The 21,734-nt window shown below is 51.6% G+C and overlaps 8 protein-coding genes across 8 annotated transcripts; 3 read left to right on the forward strand and 5 right to left on the reverse strand.

Annotated features, from left to right (window-relative positions):
* Positions 1-279: 279 nt before the first annotated feature.
* On the forward strand, positions 280-811 carry BP01DRAFT_378214 (uncharacterized protein; the record flags this gene model as incomplete). The annotated part of the gene is made up of 2 exons (XM_025577047.1): positions 280-601; positions 666-811. The coding sequence occupies 2 exons, from the start codon at positions 280-282 to the stop codon at positions 809-811; spliced, it is 468 nt and encodes a 155-aa protein (XP_025435584.1).
* A 419-nt stretch (positions 812-1,230) lies between these two features.
* Positions 1,231-3,225, forward strand: BP01DRAFT_387771 (MFS transporter; the record flags this gene model as incomplete). Its single annotated transcript, XM_025577770.1, has 3 exons — positions 1,231-1,621; positions 1,671-2,420; positions 2,482-3,225. The coding sequence occupies exons 1-3, from the start codon at positions 1,370-1,372 to the stop codon at positions 3,223-3,225; spliced, it is 1,746 nt and encodes a 581-aa protein (XP_025435585.1). The 5' UTR covers positions 1,231-1,369.
* Positions 3,226-3,537: 312 nt separating this feature from the next.
* BP01DRAFT_361651 (uncharacterized protein) lies at positions 3,538-4,245 on the reverse strand (the record flags this gene model as incomplete). Its single annotated transcript, XM_025576188.1, has 1 exon — positions 3,538-4,245. The coding sequence occupies one exon, from the start codon at positions 4,243-4,245 to the stop codon at positions 3,538-3,540; it is 708 nt and encodes a 235-aa protein (XP_025435586.1).
* A 393-nt stretch (positions 4,246-4,638) lies between these two features.
* On the reverse strand, positions 4,639-5,699 carry BP01DRAFT_419763 (SDR family oxidoreductase; the record flags this gene model as incomplete). Its single annotated transcript, XM_025579420.1, has 3 exons — positions 4,639-5,012; positions 5,075-5,587; positions 5,645-5,699. 3 exons carry the CDS (start codon positions 5,697-5,699, stop codon positions 4,639-4,641), a joined length of 942 nt encoding a protein of 313 aa, XP_025435587.1.
* A 191-nt stretch (positions 5,700-5,890) lies between these two features.
* BP01DRAFT_387773 (HesA/MoeB/ThiF family protein) lies at positions 5,891-7,868 on the reverse strand. Its single transcript, XM_025577771.1, has 3 exons — positions 7,545-7,868; positions 7,226-7,439; positions 5,891-7,146 (listed from the first exon to the last, which is right to left on the reverse strand). The coding sequence occupies exons 1-3, from the start codon at positions 7,795-7,797 to the stop codon at positions 6,156-6,158; spliced, it is 1,458 nt and encodes a 485-aa protein (XP_025435588.1). The 5' UTR covers positions 7,798-7,868; the 3' UTR covers positions 5,891-6,155.
* Positions 7,869-8,624: 756 nt separating this feature from the next.
* BP01DRAFT_370277 (putative amidase) lies at positions 8,625-10,421 on the reverse strand (the record flags this gene model as incomplete). The annotated part of the gene is made up of 5 exons (XM_025576596.1): positions 8,625-9,611; positions 9,672-9,937; positions 9,995-10,062; positions 10,136-10,257; positions 10,338-10,421. 5 exons carry the CDS (start codon positions 10,419-10,421, stop codon positions 8,625-8,627), a joined length of 1,527 nt encoding a protein of 508 aa, XP_025435589.1.
* Positions 10,422-11,123: 702 nt separating this feature from the next.
* Positions 11,124-13,236, reverse strand: BP01DRAFT_387775 (sugar porter family MFS transporter). The gene is made up of 3 exons (XM_025577772.1): positions 12,905-13,236; positions 11,709-12,847; positions 11,124-11,643 (listed from the first exon to the last, which is right to left on the reverse strand). Exons 1-3 carry the CDS (start codon positions 12,972-12,974, stop codon positions 11,296-11,298), a joined length of 1,557 nt encoding a protein of 518 aa, XP_025435590.1. The 5' UTR covers positions 12,975-13,236; the 3' UTR covers positions 11,124-11,295.
* A 3,351-nt stretch (positions 13,237-16,587) lies between these two features.
* BP01DRAFT_330844 (alpha-1,2-mannosidase family protein) lies at positions 16,588-19,676 on the forward strand. Its single transcript, XM_025573028.1, has 5 exons — positions 16,588-16,713; positions 16,810-17,351; positions 17,409-17,842; positions 17,901-18,667; positions 18,726-19,676. The coding sequence occupies exons 1-5, from the start codon at positions 16,628-16,630 to the stop codon at positions 19,180-19,182; spliced, it is 2,286 nt and encodes a 761-aa protein (XP_025435591.1). The 5' UTR covers positions 16,588-16,627; the 3' UTR covers positions 19,183-19,676.
* Positions 19,677-21,734: the final 2,058 nt, after the last annotated feature.

A 21,734-nucleotide genomic window follows, 5' to 3' on the forward strand; every position in this document is an offset into this window, starting at 1 on the left:
AGCAGATGAAGACGGTCTTTCACGAGACAGTCCGGCTGTTCGGAAAAGTTGATGTTGTCATCGTCAATGCTGGAGTGATAGAGTCTCGCCCTGTACGAAATTTTGATGATGATGATGGTGGTGATGATGATGATGATGACAGTAGTAATCTTAGAAGTTTAGAGAAGCCTTTAGAGTGATTGATGACAATTGAAAAGGGACCTTGAACAGTGAGTCTTCCTCGGGAATAAGGTCTATCTCCGCTGACCATCGACAGCTCTGAGACTGGCGATGCACCACATGAAAAACGCGCCCGGGCTACCTGGATCTATTGTCCTTCTAGCATCAGCATCGCGGTGTTTTGGAGGTGCCAGAGTCGTAGCCTATGTCGCTTCCAAGCATGGAGTTATCGGGTTACTTCGTGCCTCTCAGCTTTTTGCGCAGCAGTATGGCATCCGCATAAACGCTATTGCTCCATTTGTCACACCTACACGAATTCCAGCAGGATTTGCGAAAAAATGGCACGAAGCCGGTCTTGAAGCCAACAGACCCCAACGTGTGGCGGAAGTGATCGGGCAGGTTGCAATGGATCCGACCAGAAAGGGATTCTGTGTTCTAGTGAGTGCCTTTCGATAACTCGCGTTCTTGTTGGAGGCTTTCTTGATACTAATGTTTATTCTGACAAGTTGCCGGGGATTATCCTCGCGAATTGGAATTCACCATGGCAAGAATGCTGGCGCCATGGCTTGGGGAGGATGTTGCGAGATCTATGACCAGCGCGATGCAATTTTTCCAAGATGTAGGGGGCTATGTGCTTCCCAGCTACCGTTAAGAGCACCCCCTTTTCATTGATTGTCGTGCCGGTTGTTGCTTTGCTTATTGGCTTGAGTCAGTTATCAATGTGACCTGTGCCTGCATGCCGATACTTCAAGGAGAGCCAAGCTGGCCGAAAAGGGAAAAGTCTTGGACTACCTAGGGTGATTGGAATGCCTTCTTCGAGCGAATCAGACAGATTTTATTCTCTTTGCCGTTTCGAGGATGGCTAGAACTGCAATATGACCGAGTCGAATGCATGAGCGAAAGTAGGGAGAGAGCAACAGCACGCATTAGGTCTCGGCTCCTAGCGGATCTGTGCTTACTCCTTGCATAATGAAGCATGCTAGTATGCGTTAACCGCTAAGTCGGCCCCCATCAAGGCAATAGGATTTGGATTGATTGACTGGTTTGCATCAGGGCTCTACAAGACGATGATGCAACGAGCGCTTCTCCTCTATCCGTGATGATGGGACGGGATGCCTACCATCGACGTCTTTCCTCCTGTCGCACTCGGCTGTCTTAGCAGCTCTAATTGAATCAGACAGGTTCAAGAGACTCTGAGCGCCGAGCGACAATGGGTTTGGAGTTTGTTGACACTAGCCATGACAAAATCAGCTGCGATGTGCAGCTACTTGACGGCAGAGGCGTCGAAAACCTAGTTGAGGATATTGACGCCCAAGCAAGCCACCATGACAATAACCTGGAAGCCAATATTGAGCGGACTAAGTGGAAGCCGGACGTCAAGGAGTGGTTGATGATCATCTCGGCCTGTTTGCTTGTCACGATGGATGCCTTGAACGTGACTGTCGTTATACCTCTGATACCAGTACGTATGGACAACAGTATGCTTTGCGTGAGCTAAATGGTTGCCTCAGAGTCTATCGAGTACGCTGGAGCGAGCGCTGGGCGGGATCCTGTGGTTTGAGACCTCGTATCTCATGGCCAGCGCCACGGGCCAAGCTCTCTTCGCCATGCTCACTGATCTTATCGGTGCCGGCCCTGTTGTCCTTGTCGCTGTGGTGTTCGCAACGGCCGGGACGGGCGTCTGCAGCGGCTCAATGAATCTAGCCAGCCTCATCGCCGGCCGTTTTGTGCAGGGAATCGGAGGAGGAGCGGTTACGGCGTACTCGCTTCTGGTCATGGCCGACATCATCCCTGACATGTACCTTGCCCACTACTCCGGATATCTCTTCCAGGCTCGTGTTGTGGGGACCATGCTTGGCATGGTCCTCGGAGGACTGTTCAGCGACTATACCTCTAGGATCTGGGCTTTCTACGCTAGCTTCGCTTTCTGCGCATTTGGGCTGCTCATCATCCCGTTTGCCGTCGACCTGCGTGGCCGTCGCAGCATTTCCATGCGCAAGTTACGCAGCATGGGCTGGCTGAGTGTGGTACTCAGCCTGTTGGGAATGAGCAGCCTGCTTATCGGCCTGAGCTGGGGCGGAACTTTTTTCCCCTGGTCCAGCTGGCACGTCCTCGTGCCTCTGTGCGTTGGAGCTGGCGTGCTTCTCCTTGTTGTTGTCTACGAAAGCCTCTGGGCGACTCGGTCGGTGTTCGTAGCAGCTGACCTTCGGTGCCTTCCTCGGGCCATGATGTACCTCAGCAGCTTTCTGCATGGGTTCTCGGTATGTCTATCTGATTTTTTCCAGGTCCTGTTGAAGTTGCTGAAGCTGATAAGTCAATCAGCTCCTCTCTCATCTGCTCAATCTGTCGATGTACCTTATGTTGATTCAGCACCTCACACCGACTCTATCCGGCCTCAGCCTCCTCACATTGACCGCGCCTTCCTTCCCGGCGCTCCTTTTGATCTCCAAATGGTCCTTCTTACAACGTCCGCGCACGCTGCGCTGGATCATCCGCGCCGGCTGGGCCATCGGGTTTGTGGCGTCGTGCGCCTCTATCACGCTTGATATGCACACCCCACCTCAAGCCTGGGTTTTCATCTTCCTCGCCACGGGGATCAGTCACGCCCTACTCGTGTCTGGACACCATCGTTGCCTTCAGCACCGGCCACCACTCTATAATCCCTCCGGACGCTGGAAATGCGACAGCGAGCGTACTAACAGTGCGGAGGAAACCCAGAGCGAGGTGTCCAAGGCCGGCATGCTGCTGTACTCCATTGTACGGACGTGGGGCATGTGTATCGCTGTGCCGGCGAGTGGGGCGATCGTTTTGGGTCAGGTGGTGCGGGAGATGGGGGATCAAAGGGGGGTGGATCTGTTGGGGCTTGGTGGGAACGGGACGGATAGAGATGGGTCGTCAATGATGATGACGTTGCTGCTGCTGATGATGGGAAGTGGTGGGGAGGGTGAGGGTGGAGGGGAGATGGAGGCGCTGCGGGAGATGTACATGGATGGGCTGCAGGCGCTGTGGCGGGTTATGATGGGGGTGATGGCTCTGGGCGGATTGTGTAGCTGTTTTGCCAGCTAGTTTCTTTTGCTGAATTTGGGACTTGATAGGGCTGGGGGAGATAATGAGTTCATTGTTGATAAACCCATATCGTTGGGCTGGCTTGATCCAGAATTGATGCTATACTGCTCTGCTCTGCTATTTTTTGAAATGGTTCTTTTAAGACCAACAACTCAACACTAGACGTCATCAAAAGCCGATAGCCGACAAGACGACATTTAGTTTTACGAGGAAGCCAGACATTCAACCATCTGCCTCCCACTAACAGGAATCAAAGCAAGGGTATCATCACGCTCAACAGCAAAAGACAAGCAAAGCAATAAGAATCACCACTCACCACTCTTCTTCGTCTTCCTCCTCAATACAGCTAAGCATTCTCTCCCGCAACTCCCAACACGAAGCCATCCGCCGCAGAGGCCACTGAATCCTCTGCAACTCGTCCCCGCCCTCAAGGCAAGGAGCATCATCATCCGCATCATCCGAATCATCGAGCAAGAAAAGAGTGACACTTTCAAGCGAGTATTTGCTGCTGCTGCTGCTGCTTCTACTGAGGCAAGCACCAAGCTCACCCCCGGTGAGAGGGGTGGTGGTAGTAGTGGCTGTGGTAACCGCCATAGCAGCATCTTTGAGAGCGATATTAGTGCTTCTGTTGCTCCTACTGCCACTGCTACCACTACTAATACTAGTATCAGTATCAGTAATAACACTCTGAAGACCCCCACTCCTCCCCTTGTAGCAAAAACTACAACACAAATTCCACAACCCACTTCCCAGCTTCCGTCTCCGAGACACTGGAGCAGGTGGAAGAGAGCAGCAGTTGCCGGAGTGGTGGGGGTGGCGGCGCCGGCGCTTCAAGCTTCTAGGCAGGCGGCGTAGAAATGGGATTCCATCGTGGTGTCGGGGGATGTAGATTAGGCGTGCGGTGGGGCTGAAGCGGACTCTTGGGAGGGGCTTGGTGGGGGTTGTGGGGGTTGTGCTTGTCGATGTGGTGGTGATGATGGTGGGGATTTTGAGGATGCTTTTGTGGCTTGTTCTTGTCATGGTTTGTTTCTTTCAGGAAGGGGTTGAGTCTTTGGTGATTGTTGTGGTTGTGGTTATGGTGGATGTAATTGAAGTGTGGTGGTTTGAGGAGTATGATGGGATAGGAGGAACTGTTTGGGACAAGATGGCATGGATGAGTTGACAGGATGGGATGGGTGAATGTCAGAAAGATGGAGGACTGCGATTTGTGGATGGTTGAGGGAAAAGGGAAAAGGAAAGAGGAGAGGAAGAGTCACATACATCTATGTTTTCCCTGCTGACGTCTTGTTGATGCTATCCCTGCATCGTGATGATTGTGTATGTATGGATTGCTTCAGAGGTGTGGATTGACTCATACATATCATACATGGGGATTCTAATATACTGTCTTCAGCCCTGTCTTAAGAACAACCCCTACTCCCTCTGCAAAAACCTAATCGACTCCAACTGCTCCATCTCCCCAACAGCCAAACTAATCTCCCTCGTCTCCTCCAGATCCCTCCTGATACTCTCCAACTCAGCCAAGATCATACCGTATGAATCCGCTCCCAGCGGCACACGAATAGGAATCCTCCCTCCTCGACTCACCACGTTCACCATCGCCCGAGCAATCGCCTCAGGCTCCGCCCACGCCCGCCGATTCTCCTCCTTGCCCACATACTCCCGCAGCCTGTTCGACGGGTACGACGGATCCGCATACGCGGGATGTCTTCCCTGGCTCATAAATTTCAGGCTGGTTGTCGCGTAATTGGTCTTGACGCCGCCGGGTTCGATGTTGCAGAGGTGGACTTTTGTAGGGTTGACCAGAGATTAGCTAATTTGCCTCTTGACTGGCTAGCAGGATACTCACTATTCCACGCAGCTGGCAATTCCCTCGCAACCGCCTCCGTCCACCCCTCCACCGCGAACTTGCTCGCATGGTAGAACGCACTGCCCGGAAACCCGATGAAACCGCCCATCGAGCTGACGTTCAGAATCACCCCGCCCTGGGCCCCCCCGGACTCGGGGTTCGTATCGCGCATGATACCCAGAGCTCGTTTGGTGAGGTCCACGACACCCCAGAAGTTGGTGTCGAGGAGGGCGCGCGACTCGGCGTCGCCGGCAACTTCGGTGTCGCCTACGAGGCTGTAGCCGGCATTGTTGACGAGGATGTCGATGCGGTGGAAGTGGGTGAGAGCCGCGTCGAGGGCAGAGTTGATGGAGGCTTGCGAGGTGACATCCAGCGGGAGGGGGAGGACGCTCGGGTTGGGTGGATGGGTTAAGGCCGCTGGGTTGCGCGCTGTTGCGACGACGCGGTGGGTTGGGTGGTGTGTGGTGATGTACTGGACGAGGGCTTGGCCGATGCCTGAGGAGCATCCGGTGACTATGAGGACATTAGTTGGTTGGGCTATTAGTATATGGTGGTGTGGAAAGGACTGACTGAACCAGACGGCGTCGGAGGGGATGTGGTATGATTTGGTATTGGGGCCATCCATTGTGATTGATTGTGGAGATGTGCTTGCTCTCTTGCTGAATCGGAAGTTGGAGTTGTATGATTTGAAGGCAAGGGTCTATACACTGGTGCTATTTATCTGTAGAGCCTGCAGGAGTCTTTGTTAATCTTTGGTATAGCGGAATGGCTCTCGTCAGCCACGGGTAAAGTCCGTCGCTGCGCTTAATTCCATGTCAAGCCCGCCATAACTCCGTAAGCCACCCTACATGCGCAGATGGCTAACGATCATACCAAAAGATCACAATCGATGATCCGCCAGTTTCGAGGTGAAAAGTCATATTATAATCATGTTGAGCGTTGGTAATCCGCTTAGTCCAATCTATGGGGGTCTTGTTCTGCCCTGGCGCAATCGAATGATCCCGAGTAAGCCCAAATCACAGCTCACAATCAAACGCTGCTTTCGACCAAATGCATTCCGGTATCTTTTAATGAGAACTGTCTAATAATTGGGCCATTCAGGATCAATCTGTTCTCTCCACGAGCGAAAGCCGCCCTGAATATCGACAACCTTCCGTTGCCCCTCACGATCCAAACCCAATTCCTTCAGTTTCTTCACCACAATCTGCGAATCATTTCCCATCCGACACACCACGTAGATTGGGTCCGTCGATTCGCCGGTGGCCAACTCCGCCGGTACCCATGGTGGAAGCTTGGCGTCGCCTGAGCCATTCGATGATGCCAGGATCGTGGAAATCGGGATATTGATACTGTTCTCCAGGTTGCAAATGTCAAATTGCACCTTCTCCCGCACGTCAATCATCGTCGGCTGCTTGCCTTCCTTCGTACCTCCTGTCGGAGGGTGCAGCTCCCGATATTCCAGCGGTGTAACGCGTTCTTCCGGCCTGAGCAGCATCTCCGGATCGGCACTTCCGCAGAAGAAGACATAATCCGTGGAGCCCGAGCGCACCGTGTCCAAGTTCACAGTAGCCTCTGCAGAGCATACCGCACAATTGGCCCTGCGGGAGCGCAGCTTGATGGATCGGAATAGAGGCGTAGAGTATGCCGAGAGAATATGCAACGAAGGAGGAACAGGAGCCTGGGTCTCATCGGCGGTAATGACCTTAATAGCTTCCAAAGCTTGTAGGACGCCCATTGTTCCGACCACCGGTCCCAAGATACCCCCATCCGCGCAGCTGGTGACCGTATTCGCCGGCGGGGGTCTAGGAAACACGCATCGGTAGCACGGTCCGCCAGTCTTGTCGCCAACAGGTCGGGGCGGGTTGTTCAATACCATCAATTGTCCTTCCGTTCTCAGGGCGGATGCTGAGACCAGCGGCTTCCCCAGCAGCACGGCCGTATCCGAGATTAGGTATCGAGTCGCCGGGTTGTCCGTACAGTCCAGTACCAAGTCATAGTCCTTGAAGACATCCGCTGCAGCGTCGGGGGCGAGGTGCTCTCGATGAGCGATGTACGTGGGATGAGGATTCAACCTGGCGAGGAACGAAACATCGTGGTCAGTCAACTGTGCTCAAGAGAACCGTCACAAGCGTATGTAAGGGCAAAGCTCACTCCCGCAAATACCCAATCGCACTGTCCACCTTCAACTTCCCCACATTGCGACTACGATGCAGAACCTGGCGGTGCAGATTCGACGACTCAACGGTATCCCCGTCCACCAAACCCAGAGTACCAACGCCCGCTCCAGCAAGGTACACCGCAGCCGGACATCCCAATCCACCCGCGCCAACAATCAGGACTTTCGCCGATCGGAGTTTTAGTTGACCTAGACCAAAAATACGACTCAAGGTCAGCCAAGTCACATCTCAACCATTTCAAATCTTCATCATCGACGAAAGTAAAGAAGAGGAGGAGGAGGAGGAGAACAAACCTCGTAGGCCCAGCTGCGGTACGATCATCTGCCGCCCATACCGCCGATACTCCTCCGCTAGGAGCGGCCATTGCCTAACTTTCTCCTTCATGTCATCCTTGCTGCTGCCGCTGCCGCTCCTCGTTTCCTGACTCTGCGAGTCAAAAGCCGCTCGCTCCGCAATCTGGAGCTCGCGTTTGAGCCCCGCAAGCTGTGCCTCTGTAGCGGCGATCTGCGCGCGCAGCGATGCGCAAGTCTGTTCAATGTCTTCCATCCAGAGTGATGGAGACTATACGATAAGCAATTGAAGTAAGTGATTGATCTCTTAAGGCCGCAGTAGCCGAGGGGCGTTTTTGCGCTCCCTCCCCCGCGCCCGCAGAACTTCTGGATCTTATCAGCAATGCGAGCTAAACCCGATTGAGTGAGCAGCTCAATCCTACCACGGACGGAACTCGGTGGGCAGAAACTGTTCATTTACTGACCGCCCGAGTCCGGCAGACTAACTCAACAGCCGGCTCAGGCTCGGCGAGGAAACTGTTCGCCCGCTGACCGCCCTCTAGCTCACCTCGGCAAGATAGTTTTCGTGCCTCAGGCATAACAGCTTTCGCCTGCTGCTCTTGGGCTGTTGTGGAACACATAAGCCTGCCAGGTTCATACAAGCTACTGTGCGTGATCACAACCAGGTATGTCGCTAGATGCTTGCCAGAATATCTGGCGCATTGGGCTTCAGGTGCCTCAACGAGCTTACATTTATAGTAACACTCTACCCAAGACCTCCGGTCTCCCGGCATGCTCTGCAACAGCAGAGGTAACATTGGGTTCTGCAAACACCACGTCTAGCCATCGTAGTACATGCGAAAATCATACATCATGCCTTGGAACTTCTTACGTCTAAGTGCAGCAGTAGTATGATAAATATGCTCGCACATTACTCAAGTCCTTTGCCATTAACTGTCATCGCCATGGGTCCGGCACAACAAAATAGCCAAATTATGCAACCGCTGCAAGCTATCATTAATTCTTGAAGCTAACCATCTTTTGTAAAAGGAATCAAGGTCATAGACTAGAGAGTTAGTACATGAGTTGGACTTCCTGCATGGCTCAAAAGAGCGGTTCGATATACCGTTCAAGTCGATCGCGAACCAGTGTCCGCTGCTCAAATGCATAAGCCATACCAATCAACGCCTCTTCGCTCCACTTAGGTCCCAGGAAACTGATACCAAGAGGGATACCTGGCGCCCGATCAATCAGATCTCCCCGCGCGTTTGGCTGCTCTGGGGTTCCCTCCGGAAACGCCCCCATCGGCACGGTGATTACTGGCGTTCCGATAATAGCGGGAATATCAGATGCCAGGGTAGTCGGCAAGATGACAGCATCAAGTTCATGTCGCCTTAGTGCTCCCAGCAAGCCCCCTTCTTCACCGAATTGCAGGTTCTCTTGGTACAGCGGCCAGAATTCGGGGGAGGTGTTGTTCATGTCGGCCGCAATCACTGAATCCCAGATTCCCGTGTCACGAGATGGATACTCTTCTGGTGGACTGTGCTGAGTGAACCGACGAATGTCTGCAACGCTATGAAGCTGATTTGGGTTTTTGGTCAGACTTGATAGGTAAGCGGCGATGTTGGATGTGAAATCAGCAGCCACCACCAACGATGGGATAGAGCTCGTGTAGAAGTTGCTGTACGCGGTGAAATTTGTATCATCGATAACTGCCGCACCAGCAGCCGCAATGACGGAGACAGCCTGCTCGAAAATTTGCATCACCGAGGCATCGGTTTGCTCCATGTAATCGATGACATTTCGCGGAACACCAATGCGTTTCCCTCGCAGCCCAGATAGCTTACATGCATCCACATAGTTCGGCAGGAAATTACCGAAAGGCGACGCCAGCGTATAATTATCCTGTGGGTCCGCACCGGCAAAGGCCTGCAACAACATTGCAGCATCCTTAACAGTCTTAGCTAGGGGACCAATCGTATCCTGGCGCTCACTGATGGGAATGACCATGTATCGCGACGTAAGGCCGACAGTGGGCTTGATACCGACGATATTGCTCTTCTCCGCCGGAAGTAGGATGCTGCCGCTTGTCTGTCAAGTCCCAAGGCTTTAGCTCGGAACAGGTCATCAGAATTATATTCACGGTCTCACCTCTGTACCCAGAGCAAAGGTGACAAGTCCTAGGTCAGTCGCAACGGCGCTTCCGCTAGAACTTCCGCTCGGATCCTGTCCAGGATAGTAGGCCCCATACGTCTGCCCTCGTCTGGCATTCCACCCATTTGACGAATTGAAGGATCGGAAATTGGCCCATTCCGACACGCTACTTTTGCCCAGGATGATAAGCCCCTGTTCCCTGAGTTTGCTCACCACTGTGGCCTCGGCAGGAGGCTTGGATCCGAGGAGGGCAAAAGACCCAGCTATGAAGAGTTAGCATCAGCCAACTCCAGACTCAGTTAACAAGATCGATGTCTCACCTGTATTGTTAAGTTGATCCCCCGTTCCGATAAGATCCTTGATCAGAATCGGCAGCCCATGCAGCGGTCTACAGCCACACCCAGCATAGTCAACCGTCAGTCCAACGTTCTGCGGATGCGTCCCCATGACAGCAGACTTACCCTCTAACTTGACGTCTACTTCTCTCGCCATCCAGAGCCTGTGCGATCCCCAGCGCGTCATCGTTCAATTCAAAGACAGCATTCGTCCTAGAGTCGATCTCGTGGATCCGAAGTGTGTATGCCTGAAGAAAATATTCTTGTTTAATTGTCCCTCCAACTGCTAAATCCAATTGAAAAACCAAGGATGAAAAGCCACACGCACCTTGACCAACTCCACACTGGTAAAACAATTTCGATCAAGGCCCTCTCGAAGGTCATCCACCGTGGCATTGATCAAAGACGGCATGTCGCATTCCGGCCAGACGTTGTCGGACAGTTGTGCGCGGTCTGGGACCAGGATACGACAAGCATAAGGAAGAGCCACGAGGGGCAACAGGTGCCAAATATGCATGATTGCTAAATGAGGGTTAAGCAAATCAGCGGGTATTGGCCTCACAGACAACGGACAAGCTGTTGAGTCCAACCGATATCTCGAATTGATTGGAAAGTGGTAAAGAGAGGGGATATAACTCATATGTGACATGTAGACTGGAATTGGTACACACCCGTCTTTGCTGAGCCAGTCCTCCACCGCTCCTGCCCTGCCCTGGTGGAGTGTCGGCGGTATGACTACTTAGTCACTGTGGCTTCGAGGCAGGCACGGAAGCAGTGGCCTGGAGGTGACTGGCAGTGCGATCTTGAAATTGAGGTGCCAAGCCAATGCAAGGACGGCTGGATGCAGAAACATGAGTAATCACCGACTAATGACGTGAAATAGTAACGAGCGGAGAGAGGCTCTATTGTTATTGCCATCTGAAGTATCCTTCTGCATGTTCCGTCTATTGAAGACCCGATTTGGCCTACAACGAGATGGTGTGAAACAGGGGGGAATCATCTGCGGTGATGTCTGGGTGAAGCGTCGGTCAGAAAAAGTAAAAAGAATGATTCATCGAACGGTGAGCTAACCGCCGTCGTGACACGTTGGACTTGTCTAGAATAGTTCAAATTCCGTAACTGTAGATATCTCTATCAAGCTGCCAGCCATGATCATGTAGCCAGCCCAATAATCTAAGTATCTCTAGCCTCTAGCTTCTAGCCTTCAATATCGATAAGGATCCAGCCCGCGTAAGTAAGTCATAATCATATACAGGGGAAAGAGCCAAGCCACAGAACCTAGCCAGCTAGACCCTGTCTTGGCTGTTGCGGACACGAACAGTCTCCGCGCTCATGTCTTCAATATGAGTGGCGCCTTGCTTGTGCATCGTGTGCTCCACCGTCTCTCGTCGCTCAGCCTCGTCGACCGCGCCAAAGAGGATGTCCATGTCTTCCAGACTACGGCCCTTAGTCTCCTTGGCGAAGATAATGACAAAGATGCCTGCCGCAACACAGAAAATACCAAACATCAAAAAAGTCCTCCAGCCAAGGCTGTGGACGGCTTTGGGGGTGACCTCCGTCACTACAAAGCTCCACAGCCACTGAGAGGTTGCTGCCAGGCCCACACCGTATGCACGAAGTCGTGTAGGGAAGATCTAATCTCAAATGTCAGCCGAGCTATCCTTTGGGTGATACGAAACGGGGACCCATCGAAACTTACCTCACTAACCACAACCCAACAGGTCGGACCCAGTGAGAAAGAATAGCCGATGACATAAAGATAGATCATGACAACCATGGCGATCGAGGGCTTCGAGACACCACTGGCGTTGGTATCGGGAGGATAAGCGGCCAGGATAGCACCCAAGATGAACATCATACTTGCCATCCAGAAAGCGCCACCAATCAAACTGGGCTTGCGACCCCATCTATCAATACCAACGTACAGGAAGATTGCAGTGGCAACGACTTTAACTGTCCCGTAGATACCGGTAGCAAACAGAGAGGAACTAGTAGCACTAAGTCCAATAGTTTGAAAGATCTCTGAACTGTAGTAACCGATGCTGTTCGTTCCTGACCACTGTTGCCAGAACATAAGGCAGAAGGCAAAAGCAAAGCGCTTGAGGTTGCTGGGCTGGATAAACTCTTTGTAAGTCAATCCTTCGGTAGCAGCGGCTTCCTCTGCGACAGCTGCTCTGATCTCGGCCATTTCTTGCTGCACCGCGTCACTGTCAGGCGCCTCATGGCGAATATAGGCTAGAGAGTCCAAGGCCTCCTCATACCGGCCCTTGCTGCTCAACCAGCGCGGCGATTCCTTCAGGAAGAAGAGCCCAATCAACATGAGACCACCTGGAATAAGCTGGATTGCCACGGGAACACGCCACTGCTTGGTGCTGGGCTTGATGTGCAAAGAAACACCATAATCGAGCCAGTAGGCAAATGTGCTTCCGATGACTAGAAATTCTTGGAACAGTCCCGAGATCCGACCACGGATCCTCGCGGGACAGTTCTCGCTCACAAAAACGGGTGTGATACTGGACATTCCTCCGATGCCCAAGCCAGCAATGACACGACCACCATAGATCTGCCCAATTGCATGGCTAGAGGCGACCTGGATGGCTGCACCGATAAGGAAGATGACGGTGAAAATCATGAGGGAGTAACGACGCCCAAGACGCTCATTGAGAGGGGCAGCAGCAATAGCGCCGAAAAAGCAACCCGCAGTCAGCAATGACACGACATTGGAGGATACTTGTGAATTCTTGGCGGATGCGAAGCCGGTCGAATCGGTAGGAAGGCCGAAATCGTTCTTGAAACTGTCAAGGGCAAGGACACTACCCATCACACCAGTGTCAAAGCCTAGAGCACATGAGGGTCAGTTAAGGCATTTATGGAACATGATAGAAGGGTACGGACCGAATAGAAGCGAGCCTGAATAGGCCACCGCTGTGAGGATGTAGATACGATAGTTCTTGAAGAAGCCCATTTTGAGAATGTTGTTCTGTGGATGGGTGGTGAATTGATAGGTGACTCCTGGCAACACAAGACACAGGCCCTTCTCTCTCCAAAGACTCGAGAGAAGTCCAAATATTCTCAACTGAAGGGCACCTGGCTATATAGGGCCAACTTGCCCATACTTACTAAGACATGGGATCCGCATGGCTAAATAAGCGTCATGCAGCTGGGCCAAGCAGGTATAGTGTGTCGGGCTGTGAGTTGAGGGGTGGCGGAGAAGAATGAGCTATCGGGGTAGCGGGTAGAGAGCTGCAAATGGGCGAAACTGACCCCGACTCCTCCCCGCACCGTCTACTTAATCGAGCAATTCTGGGGGATGGTGGGTACATCCGGAGAAATTGTGCGGAGGAGATAGCGGGATTTTCCGTCCACTGACGAGTCTCGCTTGTAGCCTTGTACGCGCTAGGAGAGCCACCACCAGAAATTGTTCGACTTGTTGAGCATCTCCAGCTGCACCCACAGGGTAATATCAGGCCATAATCCGGGCATGCACCCGCAGTGTGAACCCACGATGACGATGATTGACTACCATAATTCGGTCCCATCCTGGCTTCAAAGAGGGGTAAGAAGAGGCTACTACCTTGTTGATCTTAGCCGAGTGACGCAGAAGTCGGTGCACACTCCAGTGTTGCAGGCTTATCATTGCTCTTTGATTGGGCCAAGTCCTGACTAGGGTCTGTATATACGAGCCGAGTCTTCACCCGAACGAAAGAGGTGCGTAATAAGATTATCCGGTTCTAAGGGTACCGGTGAGCTTCGAGGGAAAGGGCACTCGAAGGCAAAAGTGGCTGAAAGCTTGGCATTATTCAAGGGTTACGACAGGCTGGTATTGATTGCATGCGAATATATTTGAGTTTTCTCGCTCGCCCAAGCGCTTGAGATAGTGTAAGCCACGCCGACTTGATGAAGGTACAGGTGGCGGACTGTGACGAGGTTCAACGATGCGTAAGGCATTTGACTCGGCTTGCCGGCGATTTTGCAAGTGATTTCTGAGCGTTTCCGATGCTCCGAAAAACTTGTGTTGATGAATTTTCTTTCTGTCTGCTCACTGAGGACTATTGATGAGAAGGCAAATGTTAGCTCGATATGAACTTGTGGAATTGGCTGTTTAGTGACAACCAGTGTCAGATGATCTTCGCCACACTTAAGCAAAGACAGCTGCATGTTCACTCAGGCTCGACGCTCTAGCCAGCAGAAGGCGTTCTTGCACGTAGTCCGCAACGTTGAAGATGTGCTACAACACGGTTCAACAGACTGTGAAACACAGACACGATATCGGTGACCATATACACGTCCACAGTTCGCGGGAAGACAACTATTACAGGCTTTGAGCAACGCTGATAGTAGACGACGGCAACTCGATCTTCATCACTGACAGTATAATAAGCCCTAAGGCATCGCACAGTTGAAGAATAAGTGAAGATATAGTCAGCAAGAAAGCATACTTGTATGCCTTCATCCAAGTCCTGCACAGAGCATCATCTGGGGTGGTGCTGCCTTGCCGTCCTGACCTGCGCCCTATCTTCTGAGACTTATATGCACTGAACATCGGTAAATATATTCAATGCACCATAAATTCTGGATACCTCTTGGAAGGGGTGGATAAAAAGATGGCAGCTACTTTGATCGTGGCTATTTTCCTCTGCAAGACGTCAGCGTCAAATATCTCGATGCAAATCCTGCCGGTAGCAGGCCTTTGTAGCAGATTTAGAGACGGACTTTCAGCACCAAAGGCCAAACCGCTGTTCAAAGATGAAGAACAGGTAGACCGACATGCCTCAACTGGCTGTCAGGCATATACAATTCCCGGAAATTGTTCCACAGAAGGTGAACTGAGTCACCACTCAATGGTCGTCTCAAAGCCTGACCTTTAGATCCAAGCCATTATGGTACAGCCATGACAGAATAGACTGCATGCATAGATGGTGTGATTCCCATGTCCGCTCGCATTCAAGACAGAAACATCTACACGAATCTGTCTCCCAGGATAACAGTTGTACCACCTTAGCAGACAGCCTCCCTCGGGCGGGTTTCCCTCTGGAAAAGACCCGTCTTAGTAAGGACTTACATAAGTAAACCCCACTCCATCGTTTCCCCCTGACCGGGAGCCGCCAAAGCATGTGGCCGGATCATTGGTTCAGAACCCCAAACGAAAACCATGCGAACAATGAGGATCTGCCTTGAGATCCGACGGACCACAAACCACGGGACGAGGCAGGCCAGGCACAAGGTCCTGATCATCTGCAGAATCAAACCGAGCGAAACGTTGAACGTAAGTAGACCAAGCCGACTGTAATGACCCCAACTGGATCACAGATAACTTCCCCCTGTATTCAGTACTCAAGCAAGGGTGAATAGCGGTTGGGACTGGTTCAGCCAGGGCCTGAAGGATGACTACCTACATACTCGTCCCATGTCAAGTCACGTTCTGAAGGCACTCGGGAGATGGTTAATGAGGGCTGGGAGGAAAGGGAGGGAGAGTAGACCTCTAGACCAGTACTGCAGACAATAAGTTGGTACGCCGTAATTGTCTAAATACCTAGTCAAGGGTGAGAAGCCGGCCATGTGCGTCTTTTGGGGTTGTGACTGGTTCGATGATCTGCTCGCTGGCAGATTCTTATTCTTGAGTTCTTTAGTCCACAATCCACAAAAGTATATGTGACAGTCTGATCCCTGAATTTAATCTGTGATCTGATATGCACCGTTGATTTGTATGGTTAATTCCTGCGGTGTGAGGGGCCCTATTTTAACTATACCCAGTTATGGCTCCCCCCTTCGCCCATTTCTCACAACCGGTCTTCGTCTCCCTTTCTATCCCTTGGCAAGGCAGGAGGACGGACATACCAACCAGTACAGTTCTTAACAAGCATGAGGAATGTATGTTCCTGACGTGCCTCTCTCCTTCCAGTTCAATGTTGTCATTGGTTCTGAGGCCTCCGTCACGGTTGATCGCGATGATGTACTGTATGCCATTCTAAAGCTGGGATCCATGCCCTGTGACGACCTCACATTTGAGGACCCCAACCGTCCATCGTGCAAGCACGCACCCGATACACCATGGATGATGCATGATTATATCTAGAGTGCATCAGTCGTCCCCTGGTTTAGACCCATTCTGACTTCTCCCCTCCTTCCCCCTCCCCCCACAGGACACTGCATTGTCCGGTCCTGGCTACTGAGAGGAAGCCTCTACCAAAGAAGACGGACCGACTCGCCAGTGGTTTGGTGGTTGTAGCATGTGCTAGAATCCAATGCACTCAGTGGATTGAACCTCACCCCCCCTCCATTATATCACTAAGTGCCTATAGTACCTAGTACATGGTCATGATCGACGCTTCCTTCCCAACAACCTCCTACCAATATCGTCTATCCATAGTCCTCTCTGCATTCAATCCCCCACTCTTGCAACTGCCTCTGATGTCAGTCCCTGTATTCTGACAAGAGAACTTCGTCTGATGGATCACCCGAAAACCTGTCAGCTAGTTAGCACTACTGCTAGTTGCGTCCACTCTTTTGTATGATAAAAACCCCGGGTCATTCCACTTTGTGAGCGACGAGATCAGAACCTACTCTCAACAACATCTGCTGCTGGCTGATTGCTGCCTTTCCCGTCACTTTTCGGCAATGGGCTGCTGGCATTCTCTTCTTATCTGGACCGTGCTGGGCCCGGTAGTCCAGTCGGCGAATCTGACTTCGCATGTAGATCTATTGTAAGTTGTTTGAGCACTCCAACTGGATCCCGCACTCCAAATCGGACGAGAATAAGGGAAGGGGGGGAAAACACAGCTGATTGTGATATCATTCAGCTTGGGCACGCAAAATGGGGGCAACGACTTCCCCGGCGCAGCTCGTCCATTCGGGATGGTGAAGTTAGGTCCAGATCTCTATGTCTCAGGGACAGACGCCTACTCCGGCTATCTGCCCAATGGCGAGTTCTCCGGCTTTAGTATGATGCATGAACAGGGCACAGGTGGTGCACCCAAGTACGGGACGGTCTCACAGCTGCCACTCACGGGGCATATCACCGATCCGCTCTCCAACCTTACCGTAGGCCGTACGGGCACGGACAAGGCAGTGGTGGGCTATTATCTGGCTCAGACGTCCGAGGGCACGGTCGTGGAGTTGAGTGCGTCTGCTCACGCCGGGATCTATCGCTATACTTTTCCTCTGGGATCGCTAGCAAATGTCCTCATCGATGTTTCGCACGTCTTGCCGTCATATAGAGGAATGGGCCTGAGCCAGGGCTATAAAGGCGGCAACATCACTATTTTCCCGGACGGACATTACGAAGGTCACGGTGTCTATGACAATGGCTGGAACCGTTCACCTGACTGGTCAATCTATTTCTGTGCGTTCCCCTCCCCTTACATCAGCAGCATTTGGAATCGGGCTTATGAGCCATTAGGCGGTTATTTCGATGCTGCTCCCATCAGTAATCGCACATATGTGGGAACGGATGCAGCTGGCAGCGTTCGACAAAACAGTAGCTCCGCGTCCTCGACATCAGGCTCAACTCGAGTCGGAGCGGTGTATACTTTCAAGGAAACGTCCGTGACATCACGAGTAGGAATCTCCTGGATTAGCACTGAGAAGGCCTGCAAGAACGTCCATGATGAAATTCCGGAAGACAAGGATTTCGCCTCTGTCGTCGCTGATGCCCAGTCTGAATGGGATTCCAAGGTATTGGCCAAGGTAACGACCAGCAACACGAACGAAACGACTCTCAAGCTGCTGTACACTTCCCTGTATTTCATGCACTTGATTCCGACTAATCAAACGGGCGAGAACCCGGGATGGTCGTCCTCAGAACCATATTATCAGGACATTTTCACATTCTGGGTGTGTATCTCCTCGATCAGTCAGCGAAGACGAAAAGGGATTGCTCACACGATTCAAGGACCTCTTCCGATGTTCCACTGCTCTCATGCAGGTCTTGCAGCCGACTGCGTATGAGGAGCAGATTCGGTCGCTCATTGACATCTGGCGTTTCGACGGGTACATGCCCGACGCTCGCTCTTCCAACTACAATGGGCGCTCTCAAGGTGGCTCAAACGCAGATAACATTCTTGCAGACGCTTATGTGAAGGGAGTACGTGGTGCAGTGAACTGGGAAGACGGGTACAAGGCTATGGTCAAGGATGCGGAAGTGACGCCTCCTAATTACCCAGTCGATCCCCAGGCCCCGGACTCCTCAACCAAGGAAGGCAGAGGTGCACTCCCAGACTGGATTCGCTTGGGTTTTATCACACCCAAGTACTCGCGATCTGTCACCCGGGCGGTAGAATATTCCTGCAATGACTTCGGTCTATATCAGGTAGCGTCAGGTCTAGGGAAGGAGGACGATGCGATGAAATATTTGAATCGATCGCGCAATTGGCGCAATCACTGGAACCCCCAGCAGACCTCGCTCGGATTTTCTGGCTTTGTGGTTCCTCGCAATGAGACAGGGTTCATCGAGACTGATCCCTTGAATGATAGTGGGTACTGGGGCGACCCTTACTATGAGGCCAACAGCTGGGCATATTCCCTGAATGCAGTCCATGACATGGCGAAGATGATTGAGTGGATGGGAGGCAACGAAACCGTACAGAATCGGCTGGATACCATGTTTACTAAGGGAGCCAGTGGTTCCAGTGGAATCATATTCGATCCGACAAACGAGCCGTGAGTCTTCCCTCCCCAATATGTCCTGTTGGAGAACAACTCTAATCCGCGTATCTAGCATGTTCAATGTCCCCTACTTATACCACTACATCGGTAGACAAGATCTGTCGGTGGCGCGGTCGCGCAGTGTCGCTAAATCGTACTATGGTACGGGCGCGTCGGGTCTGCCTGGAAACAGCGATGCAGGTGCCATGCAGACCTGGATTCTGTGGAATATGATTGGATTGTATCCTATCACGGGGCAGTCAGTCTTCCTGATTCATGCCCCATGGTTCGAGTCTCTTACCATCGACCTTGGGGATGGAAAAACATTAAGTGTCACTACCAGCGGTGGCGACGGCAATGGCGGAGGCAATATCTATGTGCAGTCGCTGAAAGTGAATGGGAAGGCCTGGAGGAAGAACTGGTTGACGTGGGAGGACATATTTGCAGAAGGGGGAAAGCTGGACTTTGAACTTGGGCAGACCGCGAGTGGCTGGTTCACTGGCGAATTGCCCCCTAGTCCAGCTTCGTAAATAATTCTCTTCCATGCACATACACTTGAGATAGTAGTTGCCTGTTCAGCTCGGAGCCATCTTGAGGATAATTGCGTTGGCTGTAGAGTTTAAGTCATAATGAGGCTGCTGTCGACTTGAGTAAGTCGACTTCGACTGAAAAGGGGAAAAGCAGGATGGACCTGTATGACAGGTTTTGTTGTTAGTGTGATGGAGTCGGAACCCGATTTTCGTGATGATCGTCATCTCAGTACGATCAGCCCCAGGAACGGGCCCGAAAATCTCACGCAGGTCGAAAAGATTGGCCGTTGTCTTCAGAGATCGCCGAGTCAGTTGTCCGCTATCGGGACTTTCGGATAACTTAGCGCCCTTGACCCTTAACCTGGAAGGTCGTATAGATGCACGATTTGAACATGCGATAGGTGCCATGCTTCGGTCATCGATCGCTTTTTCCAACAATAGTACCAGTCGTCCTAGCCAAGACTAAAAGGCGTGCTGAGCTTGAGTAGATTTGCTGGATACATGCAGTCTATGTAAGTCGAGAGAGGGAAGGTGTACCGTACAGGGAGTAGGCCCGGGAGTCATTCCGCTAGTTATAGTTAGACTCAAGGTAGACTAGCGCCATCGCAATAAGCAAGCATTTGCGCGATCACCTCCCTCAATCCCACCCCAGAGCAGATCATAATCCCAACGCTTGATCATCCATCCATAAGACTTGCTGACGAATTAGCACCTTCAACTCTCTTCCGAAGCGTCCAAACTATTGTCTACTTACCCTTTTACCGGGATACGCTCAATTTCCAGAACCTGCAGCCTCCACATGGTATGCTTTTGCGCCAGTAAAATGAGGACTACGCTTGTCAACAAACGCGTTCGAAGCCTCACCAATTCTATGCTAATCCGTCCGTCTTTGACCTTCACATTCTGGACTTGTCGATAACAATGTTATTGATCAATGTACGTGAATATTCACCATCAGCTCGCTGTTGTATCGTACAAACGCTTATCAGAAACCCACAGATGACACTTCACAACACTGATCGGATCATATTGACGTATCCACAGGGCGCAAGTATACGAGCACGCTGGAGCAATTCCGAGCACGACATACCTCCGATTTACTGTGATCGGCAGCTGATGGGGCCCATTCACTTCCTCATCTCCTACTCAACTCATGCTGCGGAACATAAAACTTGTACGAAGTAGCGCCATGCTACTAGCAGAGTTTATCGTCCGCAAGATCCGAGCTGAATTTGCTGCTCTGGATGCTACTCAGCTACTGAGTATATTTTCCTCCTGTCGGCTAGTGGAGATCGCGGAGAAGTTCGCAAGGACTGCTGCCGAGCTATTCTCGTCTCTGGATTGGTCACTCAAGCGGCTGACAGGCGAGGAAGAGGTCACAATCCGTGGCTTCCTACTCGCTAGATTTCCACACTTGAGGAAAGGGTCCTGGGAGACGACTCGTCAATTGCCAACTCGGCTGAGCAAAACGTGGGCCGCCTGTGGGGATTTTTCTTTTTCTCCCTTGACTGTACTCCGTACCTGTGAAGGCAAGCTCCGAGATCCCAGGGTCCATACAATCTTGGCACATGGATTACGGAAGGGAAAAGTGTTCCGCTGGCTTTCTAGATGCAGATGGATACATCACCTCCCAGATGATTCACAATACGACCTTCGGGCTGCGGTCGCTTGGGACAAAAAGCCAGACGGATCTGCTTGGAAACGTCGAACGATGTCGCTACTCTCAGCTCATAATCCTCCAGAGACACCTCGCTCAAACAAAGGCCTATGACCTTGTCTATCATCCGAGCCAGTAATGCGGCTGCTTCGCACCGGAAAAAATCCTTTGATTCTAAAGTGTGATTCTTCCGCCACCGCGTGGTGGAGACGGTAAACAAAGCGCAGATCACAATGGCAGTGGCGATAATTTTTCCGAAGGTTGCATGCTTTTTGAGCGAAGATCAGCGGGCCTTTGAGAACTGAAGTAGTACTGCAGTAGGTTCTGGTTCTGACCTTGCGTGATGCTCACAAGCAGCAGTATACCGAGAGGGTACCTGAAGCTGAGCTCTTGCCTCTTTGCCTTTCTCGACAATCGTATTCGAACTCGTGAAATCACGCCTATGCAAGCAACAGGTGGTAAATGCAGGTTCCAATGGTCATCAGTTGCCTGTACCTGATGATCACTGGTGAAGTTCGAACGGTGCGAAGCGTGAGGGGGTAAACTGTCTTTGATCATCATTGTTCTGTCAATCTGTATCCACAATCAAGTAGGTCGAATACTCCATTCTCCCTGTCTCCTGAGTAGAAGCTACAGTTTAGGCAAGTGCTGTAGACCCATCAGTACTCCTATGCTTTCATGCTCTTGCATGCATACGATTATAGCGATTGAGCTGAGAGGTTGGTTCATCCAGCTGCGGTATAAAAGGACGGTCTTCACCATGCTCACCTCTATTTTCTTTTCTTCATCCAGCAACGAAGCATTCATTCCTTCTCGAAGTCCAACTTCTTGTCATTCCTTGTCAATACTCACTATATCATAATCATAATTCTCTCTTTAAATTTCCTTTCACACA

Source organism: Aspergillus saccharolyticus, assembly GCF_003184585.1.
Source record: "Aspergillus saccharolyticus JOP 1030-1 unplaced genomic scaffold BP01scaffold_1, whole genome shotgun sequence".
Classification (NCBI taxonomy): domain Eukaryota; kingdom Fungi; phylum Ascomycota; class Eurotiomycetes; order Eurotiales; family Aspergillaceae; genus Aspergillus; species Aspergillus saccharolyticus.